Source organism: Orcinus orca, chromosome X (assembly GCF_937001465.1).
Source record: "Orcinus orca chromosome X, mOrcOrc1.1, whole genome shotgun sequence".
In the NCBI taxonomy this organism is placed as follows: domain Eukaryota; kingdom Metazoa; phylum Chordata; class Mammalia; order Artiodactyla; family Delphinidae; genus Orcinus; species Orcinus orca.
Window position 1 is genome coordinate 131,134,747 of NC_064580.1, and position 12,810 is coordinate 131,147,556.

The 12,810-nt window shown below is 61.5% G+C and overlaps 2 protein-coding genes across 6 annotated transcripts in view; one reads left to right on the forward strand and one right to left on the reverse strand.

Annotated features, from left to right (window-relative positions):
* Positions 1–12,810, reverse strand: part of TEX28 (testis expressed 28) — a 66,867-nt gene that overhangs the window by 14,479 nt on the left and 39,578 nt on the right.
* The window catches only part of LOC125962965 (paraneoplastic antigen Ma6F-like), a 43,277-nt gene continuing 31,298 nt past the window's right edge, over positions 832–12,810 (forward strand). For 3 of the 5 annotated variants that reach the window (XM_049704551.1, XM_049704554.1, XM_049704555.1), the window contains exon 1: positions 832–888. Coding sequence is in view for 2 of the 5 variants with exons in the window: in XM_049704553.1 (XP_049560510.1) it covers positions 951–1,749 (799 nt within the window). In the remaining 3 variants the exon portion in view is untranslated. Of the gene's footprint in view, positions 1,750–12,810 lie in introns of all 5 variants that reach the window. The other 2 variants (XM_049704553.1, XM_049704552.1) reach the window with 1 other exon arrangement.

A 12,810-nucleotide genomic window follows, 5' to 3' on the forward strand; every position in this document is an offset into this window, starting at 1 on the left:
GCCAAATACCAGGCAAGGGAGGGCCCTGGACTGTGGTCTGCCTGCCCCAGGCCCCTGATGCTGATTCACAGGATAGACCCAATTTCCCTGCGCAGCCCCAGGGACAAGCAGTGGTTGGCAGGGCGGGTGAGGCAGGAACTGCAGGGGAGGAGGAAGCTGCAGGGGAGGAGGAAGCTGCAGGGGAGGCGGGAGTCGCAGGTATGGAGGGAGACACAGGTGAGGAGGAAGCCTTAGGTGAGGAGGGAGCTGAAGGTGAGAAGGGAGCTGCAGGTGAGGAGGGAGCTGAAGGTGAGAAGGGAGGTGCAGGTGAGGAGGGAGCTGAAGGTGAGGAAGGAGCTGCAGGTCCGGAAGGAGCTGAGGGTCAAGCAGGAGCTGAAGGTGAGGAGGGAGGTGCAGGTGAGGAGGGAGCTGAAGGTGAGGAGGGAGCTGCAGGTGAGGAGGGAGCTGAAGGTGAGGAGGGAGCTGAAGGTGAGGAGGGAGCTGAAGGTGAGGCGGGAGCTTCAGGTGAGGAGGGAGCTGAAGGTGAGGAGGGAGGTGCAGGTGAGAAGGGAGCTGCAGGTGAGGAGGGAGCTGCAGGTGAGGAGGGAGCTGCAGGTGAGGCAGGAACTGCAGGTCACTCAGGAACTGCAGGGGAGGAGGAAGCTGCAGGGGAGGCGGGAGTCGCAGGTATGGAGGGAGACACAGGTGAGGAGGAAGCCTTAGGTGAGGAGGGAGCTGCAGGTGAGGAGGGAGCTGAAGGTGAGGAAGGAGCTGCAGGTCCGGAAGGAGCTGAGGGTCAAGCAGGAGCTGAGTCAGATGAGGAAGGAGCTGCAGGTGCGGAAGGAGCTGCAGGTGAAGCAGGAGCTGAAGGTGAAGCAGGAGCTGAGTCAGATGAGGAAGGAGCTGCAGGTTACAGAAATGTTGCAGGCGTGGCAGGACTTCTGAGTGTGGCAGGACCCACGGGCGGGGCAATGGCTGCGCCTGAGGAAGCAGTTGTGACAGCGGCAGGCGCCATGGGTGAGGCAGGGCCCGGGACCCAGCAGTGGAGGCAGGCCTTGCAGCCCGTGCTGGACAGCATGGGCTACCAGGAGCTGGGAACCTTCTCTGGGATGGAAGAGCCGGGCCACGGGGAAGGGTCCTCTGAGAGCTGGCTGGAGCAGGCCAGCCACACGCTGCACCTGTGGCGCCACGTGTCTGAGAGGGAGAGGAGGAGGAGGCTGGTGGAGAGCTTGCGCGGCCCCGCGCTGGACCTCCTGCGCGGCCTCCTGGCGGAAGATCCCGAGCTGGCTGCCCAGGACTGCCTGGCCGCGCTGGTGCAGGTGTTTGGGAACAAGGACCCCCGGGGGAGTGCTCGGCTGAAGTTCGTGACCTGTGCCCAGCGGCCCCAGGAGACTCTCTCTGCGTACGTGATGCGCCTGGAAGGCCTGCTGCAGTCGGCCCTGGAGAAGGGGGCCATCCACCCGGCCATGGCGGACCAGGCGCGCGCCCGGCAGGTGCTGACGCGGGCCCGGCTGAACGACACGCTCCGGGACACACTGAGGAGGAGGCGGCTGATGAGGAGGCCTCCCGGCTTTGCGGGGATGCTGCGGCTCATCCAGAAGACCGAGGCCTGGGACGCCGACCCGGCTAGCAGGGAGCACTTCCCAGGGCAGGAAGAGGCCCGTGTGGACGTTGCAGTCCTGGCAGCAGCCGCCCAGGCCGCCCCGGCCCATGAGGCCATCACCGCAGGCACCACTGCACATGGTGAAGATACCACCGCCCAGGCCGCCCGTTCCAAGGAAGGGAGCGCCGAGGACCACCCGGCACGTGAGGAGGCCAGTGCGGCAGTTGCCGGCACTGCCAAGGCTGGCGAGGCGGCCCCTGAAGACCATGGTGCCGCCGGGGCAGCCCCTGAAGACCATGGTGCCGCCAGGGCAGCCCCTGGCCCTGGGGAGACCAGCAAGGCGTCCGCGGCCACTCAGGAAGATGGAAGTGCTGCCGCCCCTGCGGGCCTAGGTCAGGCAGGACCCTCAGATGCCCCCGGGGTCCCCATGCCTGGCCGGATGGGCAGTGCTTCCCCGGTGGCCCCAGGAGGTCCTGGCTGGGAGCCAGAGGGCCTCGCCCAGGCAGGAGGCCAGGAGGCCGAGGAGACCCCCGAGGAGGGGCTCAAGCCCATCCCAGAAGAGCCGGGAAATGAGGACGGGGCTGCAGAGATGAGCCCCCCGGGGTCCACCTCGGGCCACTAGGCTCAGCAGGCCGTGGGGCTGCCAGGCTTGGAGGCAGGGGGAGGCCAGGCCTGGCAGCCTACTGGCCCCATATTAGGGGCCACTCCAGGTGCCTGGGCCTCCCTCCTGAGAGGGGACCCCTATTCATCATCCCCTGGGGCAGGTTGCTCCCTGTACTGGCAAGCCCAAATGTGTCCCTGTAGGCCCCAGAAGGACCCAGGTGTCAAGGAAACCCCCAGCCCCCGCTCCCCTCCCCCCAAAACACACACCCTAGCCATCGTCCCCTCGCAGAGCCCTGAGGTGCGCCGCGAGCCAGCCAAGGTTCTGGTCTCTGTGGGCCAGTGTCGTGAGCTCAACGTGTGCTTTCTGGGCATAGATTCAGGCCCAGCGCTGCTTCTTGTTGTGGAAATGTGCATGTGTTCTCCTCTGAGCAGTTCCCCCAACCCCTGCGCGGCGTGGAGACCCCGAGCCCAGTCCCAGGAGCCGGCGGGAAGGACGGGATGGACGAGGTCACAGCCAGCGCCCACCCCAGGACCTGGGATCCCACCTGGGACCTTGGGAAGGAAGACCTTGACCGGGGCTGCAGGAGGTCTGCGGGAGGCCCCCCAGGGCTTGTGTTCTGCTGGGCCACCCCGTTGTTCCTCGGGACTCCACGTCCCCGGCTCGGTGGCATGCGCCCTGCTGTGGGACTGTCCTGTGCCCGCCATAGGGCAGGGCCAGGCCCCGGGCATGTGGGCCAGAAATGGAGGGTCTGCCCTGGGGGGAGCGGGCATGGCCGACGCCCATCTTCCTGGCGAGAGGCCACCCGCGGGGCCCTCAGGAAAGGAGACTGGGGGGGGATGGAGGGCCGCCGGGTGGGGTGTAGCGGAGGCACCTTTTTGAGGACCCTGGGTGGGGCCGGGACCCGTGAGCTCCGGTGGCCGTTAGAAGTTCCTCTGTGTGTTGTTATGCCCTGTGTTCAATGGTTTCAGTCAATGTTTCTGTTTAATAAATTTCCCTGAACGTTTCATCTAAGTCTGGCCTCTGCTGTGGGCAATGGAGGGAAAGGGCTGCTGCGGGTGAGGGCGGGGGTCCAGAGTCCGATTCCTGCTCAGCACCCATGGGACACCTCTCCAGGGAGAGGGTAAGGTAGGCACTTTGCAGACCCAGGCATCGTGAGGGTTTTTCTTCCAGTTCATGGGTGAATTGTAAAGTTTTAGCGCCCTTGACCGTGGGCCGCGTCTCGGGCGATGCTCGTGCTTGAAATCATGGGTGCTGTGCACGGCCCGGAAGGCCAGGGGACACACAGGAGGACTTCTGACCTCGTGGGTCACACGTGGGTCCGTGCACGTCTGCCTGGCCCGGGGGCTCCGGGACCAGAAGGCCGTGGCCGGTTTGCACGAGCGCGCGGCCTGTGGCTCTGCACCCGTGCACGAGTGTCTTCGTGCCCCCTGTGATGACGGGCGTGAAGCAGGAGGCTGACATGCTGACGGGCCTGCCCTTTATGATGTCACTTCCTGGCTGGGCTGTGCTGTCACCCCCGAGCAACCGGAGCACTTCTGTGAGGGGCTGAGCGGGAGTGTGAGCCCAGGGTGCTGCCGGCCGCGCTGCACTGTCCCGTTTACGTGGCGGAGGGGCACGCCGCGCTCCGCATGGCTGCGGACGAGAAGGGCCCCGCCGCGGGCAGGGCGCCCGGCTTCGGCGAGGCGCCTCTTCCTCCCGACACAGCGGCTCCGGCCCTCGGCTCAGGGAGCTGCACCCCCCAGTCCCTCGCCCTGGACCAGCCCGTGCCCGCGGGGCACCCCGACCTCAGGCTGCTGCCTGGAGAAGCCGCTTTCCAGGATTTGACGGAAGAGCCTTTGTTGAAAAGGCCTCGCACCGCCTGCGAGGCCGTGTGGGAAGGCAGCCTGCTCTTCCACCCCTTTCCCAGGAAGCTGTGGACGATCGTCCACAGCAGTCGCTTTGCATCCATTGGGTGGAATGAAGACGGGACTTGCATAGGCGTCAACAGGCCGCTGTTTCAAAAGGAGGTTTTGGACAGGGACGGCCTAGACAAGGTGTTCAAGACAGAACGTGTGGAGAGCTTCATCGGCCAGCTTAACCGCTATGGATTCGGCAAAGTGTGCCAGGACATGCACACGTCCCTCTGCGTGACCAACCTGTCCACGAAGGAGCGGCCCGCCCACGTCCTGAGCGAGGTAAGGAGGGCGGGGGATGGCGGGGGAGGAGCCCTCTCCAGGGGCTGAGCCGCTGGGCCCGGGGGTGGGGGGCGGGTGCCAACCCCGGGGCCGCCTGGGACGGCGGCAGGCGTGTCGGGAGAGCTTCCTTTAAAGGTGGTACTTGGGCACCAGCGTGACGGCCGGAGCTGGCAGTGCCGCGCGCTGTGTTGGGACGTTGTTATGGGGGGACCCGAAGCGTTCTCAGCACAAGGACGTCACTTCTCTCCCTCCTCCTTTTCCCTTTGCTGTGTCTGTGTGAGGTGATGCGTGTGAACTGGACCCCCTGTGGTGATCATTTCACAGCACACGCGGGCAAGGCGTCATCCTGTACTCCTGACACGTGGGCAGTGCCGCTCGTGCCTGACACGCAGTCACAGCGGGGGACAAGAGGACACTGCTGCAACGCTGGCCCTTCCCGTCCTCCTGCTCGGGGACAGTGGCCCGCCGGGGGGAGGGGGGAGGTCTGTGTGCCCCCTTGACTCCCATAGCTCCAGAGCATCACTTGAGTGGGGGCGCAGGTCCTTTCCTGGGAAGCAGTCAGCGTCCCCGGTCTGGCCCCTGGAGGTGCTGGCCAGGGGGCTATTCGGACACTTCCTTAGAAAGCTACCGAACCTTGTTGCAGTCTCGTACCTGCAAACGCCAAGTCCCCTTTCGTGGGCCTTGTACTCATACTAAGGGGCCATTTTCAGTCATTTTCCAAGGGCGAAAGGTGATGGTGAGTGAGCGAGTCTCGGGGATGTCAAAGCTGGGGCACAGCGTCCTGCTGGGACCGGGTCCCACTTTCTCCAAAGAGGCCTTGGGTCGGCTGGGGGAGGGCGCCCAGGGGCCCAGCCAGGCGGCTGCTGCTTGCGAGCAACTCTTTTGTGACTTGGGGTTTCCTTTTCTCTCTCAACTGCGACCTCAGTTACACTTCTACCACAGTCCCCTGTTTCAGAGAGAATGCCCGCACCTCCTGGTGAGGATGAAGCCGAGAGTGCACACTAAACCAGCATCCGGGCAGGTGGACGGCGAGCCGGCAGCCCCGGGGCACCTCCCGGCGCCCAGCGCCGCGGAGCCGCAGGACGGCCTCCCACCGTATCCTGAGCACATCCAGGGGACCCCGAGCTACCCGCAACTCGACCATGCCTCCGCCCTGGCCAGGACTGACTCTGTCGCTCCGGCCCCTCCTCAGACAGCAGCCGAGCCCCCAGCGCCGGATCCCAACGTGCAGGTTCTGGTCCCTCTAGTCCCTGTCCTGGCAGGGGTGGCCCAGCCAGCCGAGGTCCCCTGGCTCTGCTGCGCCTGGCCTCCCGCCCAGATGAGTCCTCCCTGGCCCGTGCCGGGCCTGGCCGCCGCACCCCCCCAAGCCCTCAGCCTTCCCCCCCCCCCGCGCAGCTCCCGGGGGCCGCGCTGCTGCCTCTTGGGCACCCTGGATGCCTGAGGTGGCCGCCAGGCCTGCCGCCTCCCTGACCTTGATCCATCGGCCGCTGAGCCACTTCTGCCATCGCTGCGTGGGCTCCCGCTCTTTCCTGGAATACCCGGCCCCTCCAGGCAGGCCCACAGAGGACCCTGACCAGGCAGACCCTGCAGACACACGGAGGTGGTAACGCGGCCAGAACCTTGCAGGGCAGTAAAGAGCACGGGGACATGAGAGCGATGTTCCACCCAACACGTGTTTGGCGCCTCCGTCCTGGGCGTGGCTGAGCAGTTGAGTCCCCTCAGCAGGAAACGATGACAGGTGACAGCCCACCCCCGGCACAGTGCGAGCACCTAGCAGACACCTGGAGAAGCCCCTCAGACGCCCTGTGTCCACCCACTAGAAAGACCCTTGAAGGGCTGGACAAGCACAAGGAAGGCCCTGGCACCCGCGGCTTCACAGTTGCGGGGGCATCGTGTCCAGCAGGGTCTCGATTTGACAGATGAGAAGAGCTCAGGCCTCCCCTGGTCAGAGGCCTGAAAAGAGCCCTTACTGTCCTGAGACGCACAGGTGTGGAGGTGACGGTCCCTGGCAGGGGCCTGCGGGTGTTCAGTTTGGGGGTGCTCTCTGGTGTCTGGACAGCAGGATTGAGGTTTGCTTTTCACTGCGGGTCCTGCGTCTGGAGACATTTTCCTGGTTCTCTTTTCCTTGCCTTTCGAGCTAAACACTTCAAGGGCGCCATGCTCCACCACCCTCTGGGGGCTGGGGTGTCGCGCTTATACCGCGAGTCCTTGTGGTCAGCGCCCAGTGATGTGTACAGAGCACTGAAGGCCAGGGCGCACCCCCAGCTCACAGTTGCTGCCTCCACGTGTGGGGGATGGGCTGGGGGACCTGGCCAGGACTCTGTGGCTGTCACAGCGATAGGGCGACATCCCCTCCCAAACACTGCTAAGGAGGGGACGGGGAGCGGGAATTGCCTGGAGTTCCAGGGGTTAGGACTCTATGCTTTCACTGCGGTGGCCCGGGTTCAATCCCTGGTCGGGGATCTAAGATCCCCCAAGACTTGTGGGGTGGCCAGAAACACAGAAAAGAAAAAATAGGTGGGTTGGGGGAGGAGGGGAAGTAGACCCAAGGTACCAGGAATGATCCAAGCACCAGCAGCCAGAGGAGCCCCGGGTCTGCCCGGGTGAGGGGTGGTCCCATCTGCCGCTCCCGTCTGTCACAATGCAACAGCTAGTGCACGTCAGGGGGGTCTCTTGAGCAGCCCAACAACAGCGCCCTAAATGAACGATGCAAAAATGGACAGAAGGGACGGAAGAAACCGGTCTACAGTAGAAGTGGGAGACTTCGGTCCCCCCTGTGATGGATTCAAATGGATCCCCCAGCTCCCACCCCAACCATTAAGTCCACCTGTTGCAGTGCTAATCCCAAGGTGCATGTATTTGGAGATAGCACCCTTGGGGAAGTCAGTAAGGTTAAATGAGGTCACAAGGGTGGGACCCTAGTCCGACAAGAGCGGTGTCCTTTGGCAAAGAGGAAGAGACACCGAAGATCTCCCTCCCTCCCTCAGCCTCTCTTCCACCCTCCCAACTTCCCTCCCTCTCTCTCCCTCCATTTCTCTCCCCCCCCACTCTCTCTCCCTGCCTCCCTTCTCCCCCACAACCTGTTCAGAGAAGCAGCCAAGTGAGGGACCAAGAGAAAACCAGCTGTCTGCGAGCCAGGAAGAGACGCCTTCCCTCACCTGAAACTGCACTTTCCAGCAAGTTGAGGTTGGACTTCTAGCCACCAGGACTGGGACCCAGTACATTTCTGTAGTTTTAGCCACCTCCTCTGTGGGACTTTGCTATGGCAGCTCTAAGCAGACTAACATAGCCTGCTTTCATTATGGGTACAGCGACCAGACAGCACCGCAGTAAGGGAATCACAGATTTGAACAGCACTGTACAAAGACTAGGTCTCATGACATGTGTAGACTATTAGCCCCAAGAACAGAGTAGACACGTGCTCGTCAAGCGTACCTAGAACGTTCTCCAGGGTACTCCACGCGTCAGGCCACACAGCATCCCTCAGTAAACTTAAGGGGATACAAACAAAAGGGCTGAAATCATACAAAGTATGTCCTCTGGCCAAAATAGAGTGAAATTAGACCTCAATAACAGAAGGAAATGTGGGAAATCTGCAAAGAGAGGGAAATTGAGCCGTGCGTCCCCAAATAATCACATTAGTCTGGGACGATGCCAAATCCCACAGCACAGGATGAGGGGCTGAAACAGCAGACACAGATTCTCACGGTGGTTCCGACCAGGAGGCCGAGAGGGAGGGTCCAGCAGGGGTGGCTTGTACTGCGGCCAGTCTCCTTGGTTGCAGGTGGCCGTGCTCTTACCGCCCCTCACGTGGTCACCCTCTGTGCACGCACCCCCAGCCCCTGCCTTCTCTCCTTGCGTGTGCTGATCCGCTCTTCCCTCAAGGGCACCAGCCATCTTGGATTAGACCTCATCCTAATGGCCTCATTTCAACCTAAGAACCACTAACTCCAGCCACAGTGACATTCTGAGGTTCTAGGGCATTGGGGCTTCAACATGCAAATTTTGGGGGGACGCAGTTCAGTCCATAACAATAGCCCAGGGAACGTACAAGACATCACAAGGGAAACTAGAAAATACTTTGAAATGAAGAAAACACATACCAAAGGCCCCAGGACTTACGGCACGCGGCCAAAGAGGCACTTGGGACCTAAAGCTGCAAACACCCGTGTTCCAATGGAGGTGACACCTCAGATCAACCGCCTCATCTTGAACGGGGACAAGCGAGAAGATGAGGAAGGCGAGCCCAAGCATTCTGACAACAAATGTTCACGAGAAAAGAAAAACTGCGCTAATCCACGTACGCGGGGATCCCAAGACGTGCACTGGTCGGGAATCCTCACAACATGGGGGAGGGCGCATCTTTCTTACACACTCAGTAACAAGAGCTACAGCCACCGACCACTTCATTTGCACAGGCTTTTTACAAGCAGGTCACATCATGGGGAAACCCACACCAATGCTTTTGCCTGGTACTATTAGGAGGCCCATTTCACAGATGGAGAAATCGAGGCATAGGGAGTCTCCATGATTTGATCAGCTTGTCACTAGAAGGACTCTTATTCAAGCTAAGCATCATATGCGTGCAAAGACCCATCCCCGCACTGGCCTGACCTGTCTCCCCAACAGTCAAGGGGGATTCAGCTGTCCTCCACGGGGTCCTACTACCTGACGCCTCAGGCCACATAATGGAGAAAACACAGGGAAGCCAGGCATTAGTGCCCATGAGAGCCTGACACTGGATTCTGCCCACGTGGCCTCCCCAGCCCCATCAGGTCACCATCTCTCGTGAAATGGACACGAGGGCCAGGGAGGAGGGTGAGGGTCTAGGACTGAGGGCGTGAGGATGGAGAAGGGTCCCGGACGTGGGGGTCCGAGGCACGGCCCTCTGAAGGCGGCTCCTATGCTCAGGCTTGGGCCCTGCTCTCTCCTTCCACTGCCCACTCTGCTCCCTTCTGTCCCAGCGGCGTGGTGGCCCCACGTTCTCCTGCAGGCTCACTTCCCCGGGCACACTGGCTGTCAGGCAGGCGGCAAGCCTGCATTCAAAGCACGGGGACCGCCGGGCTGGAGGGCTCTCCGCATTCCCACGGGGCGTGAGTGTCTGTGCCCTTCAGGGCCCTGCGGATGCCCCTCCTCCTGGATGCTTGCTCACACGTGGCTTTACACCCTGCTGCTGTCTTGTGAATGTCACTTGGCTTCACACCCTGCATCCCGCCACCAACCCAGCCCTATCCCTGTGCCCAGCCCCAGCTCAGGGACCACGGACAGGCACAGGCCCGGGCCCCGCACTTGCTCACAAAGGCCCCTAAAGCAGCAGCCGGCGATATTTGCCACAGAGGAGGGTAGGCGAGAGCCAGGCGGGAGGTCAGCCCTTTGCCAAGGAGGCTGGAGCTCAGAGCAGACGTTAGCTGGGGCTGGGGAATGGGGGCTTCTCGGGAAACAGGGCCACGGCTGAGACAACTCACACCAGCCCCTCAGGGGGCAGGCTCAGCGCACGCAGAGAACGTCAGAGCTTCCCGCTGATGGGCAGCAGCTCCCGTGTGCCCTGCGCCGCCCTGCTCAGGACTGGCTGTGTGCCGGGGTGGTGTGTGCTCGTCCAGAGTCTACTGGGGAGGGCGCTGCTGCCCCCCTGAAAAGTGCCTCCCTGAATGTCCCTGGGGCGCTCTTGGCGTGTCCCGGCCGCTGCTGCGCTGCCTGCCACGGCCGTCCCTGGGCTAGCACTGCCCCCCATCAGTCAGTTCACTGCACGAACGGGCACTAGGAATCCCTGCTTTCCCCCGGGAGGTCCCCACGGGGCTCTGCTCCTGGAGCACCCGTTGTCCCAAGAGCACCCATTTCCTGCTGGGGTCCAGGGCTGCAGCTCACCGGCAGCCGCATCTGCTCCCACCTGCCTCCCCCGGCCAGCCCAGGGCAGGTCAGATGGGATCTGGTGGGTGCTGTTCCTTCCACCTCTCTGGGGCGGCTGACCCTCTTCACAGCCTGCATCACCGGGACCCCAAAGCCCTCTCCTGCCTGGCTCCTTTCCAAACCCTCATGCGGGTCTGCGGGTGGCTGGGGCCTGGGGGAGCGTCCTGGGGACCACCCCTGCCATCTGCTACAGCCTGTCCCTCTGCTCAAACACCCTGATCGGGGACACCAGAGTCCTAGCCGGCTCTGCGGGTGGCTGACAGGACACGCCTGTGCCTCTCGCACTCAGGCTCAAAAACCAAAACCTCACGGTCACATTCAGAAGGCCATCAGCGTACTCAAACATTTGGGCATTACGTAGGGAATGATTTCAAAGTAAGTCGGAAGCACAGAGATTCGCCCCACATCCACGCGGCAATGATTATCACTTACCAACCACGAGGAGACTCGCCGAGTGCCTACATCACGTCCTGCCAGCTCCACCCGAACCATGATATTGGTCGGGGGGGGATGCTTCTCTGGGACTTTCAGATAAACATACATGCACGAGGTCATCAGGACCGGGGCCTAAGCGGCTCCTAGTCGGGGGACAGGCAGGGCAAACGCCAGGCTGTGCAGACCGAGGCCAGGTTCTGGAGAGAGTGGGCGCTGTGGGCAGCAGGGTCACCCCTGAGGGGGACTCGGGGCTGGGCCCCACGGGGACGCCCCCGACCCCAACGGGGCCGTTCGGCAGCTGGCGGCTGCCCTCCTGACAGAGACTCAGCACAGCCCCGCGGGGACGGATGGGTGCAGCTCAGGGACCTAAGGGTGCGGGTTGCTTGAGGGAAATGCCCTCCGCCAGCTCCCTGTGGGGCAGCCTCTCTCTGGAACACCTCCAACCCTGCCCAGGGCCTTAAAGGCACAGAGTCTGGCATCTCACATCTAAGGGTCAAAGGTGCAGGACTTAAGACCCTGGGGGAGGAAACACAGTGGTCTGTGTCTGTGTTGTCATGGCTTGAGGACTAACCCCCGACCCCGGTGTGCCTTCGATACAGATGGCCGTGACAAAAATGCTTCTGCTCAGGATTCAGTGGCAAAGGGTCATCACATGACCCCTCCTAAGTGAAGAGGACTCTGGCAGTGCTGTGTCCCCTCTTGTGCGGGGAGGAGAGGAAGACAAGATAGGGACGAGCACCTGACGGCTCTCCAATGCCACACTGCCTAGTAGAGGCTCAACAAAAGCAGCGCTTACCATTTGTGATGACAAAATCCCCTTCTTTTCCGGCAGGAGTGTCTGAGCAGGTTACATTGGCCCTGAAATTCTCCACCTTTTCCAAGTGCCCACCTGCTATATGGCAGGTGCTTCAAATCCAGAATCCCACGTAATGTTCACGTTGTCGTATGGCGCTCAGCAGGGAGGGCTGCCTCTTTAGCCTCCGGCGCCGTCTGCACCTCCCACTGCAGTGACCTCCCAATCCCATTAGGCCCAGGAGTTGCCCCTTCCTTTCGATGCCAGGTCACAGCCCAAACCTGTGGGTCTCTGATGCCGCCATATTTCTGCACCTGCCTGAACGCGGGAACACTGGCGGACGTTGCTTCTTAGTGGCTAGGACTTATTTCTAGTATTATTCTGATCCCAGACTCTGTCCTTCTCCCCTCTGGAAATTGCTTTCTTTTCATGACATCTCAGAGAATTTGCAGCTCCATAGGAAACGGAATAGAAAACCAGTCAAAATTGCTGTTCTGTGTGTTTTACTCCTGGAGGATTTATTATTCAATTTGGATGTGTGTGTGTGTGTGTGTGTGTGTGTGTGTGTGTCTGTCGGCATGGAGGGAAGGGTGGTGATTTCCCCAGCTGGGTGCAGCTCACGCAAAGCTCCCAGGATTCCAGTCACACGGCGACTCCTTTCCACTTCGGCAGCCTCTCTTCTTTCAAACCCCCTATTTTCATTCATTTCATCCCACTGAAATCTAGACCTTGCTCACAAGTGGCCAAAGTAAACTCCAGGTGACTAAAATGGTCGTTTCCGTACAGTTGGTAATTGGCTCTCCCAGGGCAGGGAGAGGAGGGCCAGCCCCGGGAATACCGAGCAGGGCTTCAAAGAGCAAGACCCTCATTTCTCTGGAAATCCTTGCAGATGGCGGCTATGAAACACCTACCTCTTCAGTGTGGCCCACTGCAATGCAACAAGAGCCAGCACCCCTTCCTTCCTGCCCCAGGGCGAGATTTCTCTCGGCTTTATCCACGACCCAGAAGGACATCTCACAGCAATGTCCCATTTCAGACTTTCCCCTGCAACCCAAGACACACCCTCTGCATGTCTGGCTGCTGCCACCACCCAGCTTCATCACCATCACCTCCCACAGAAGGAACCCCCACTTCCCAAAGACCCAAAGTGCCCTGGCTCGGGGCACTTAACACTCCAGGGCTCGCTCCTGGAGCCCCACCGCCTCGTCCCATGTTGTCTTATTCTGTGGGACTTAGGGGACGTCTCACCACCTTCCTCATGTGACAGTGGCTCCTAGACCATCACTCTAGGTGTGGGTGTGTCCTGCTTTTCCTA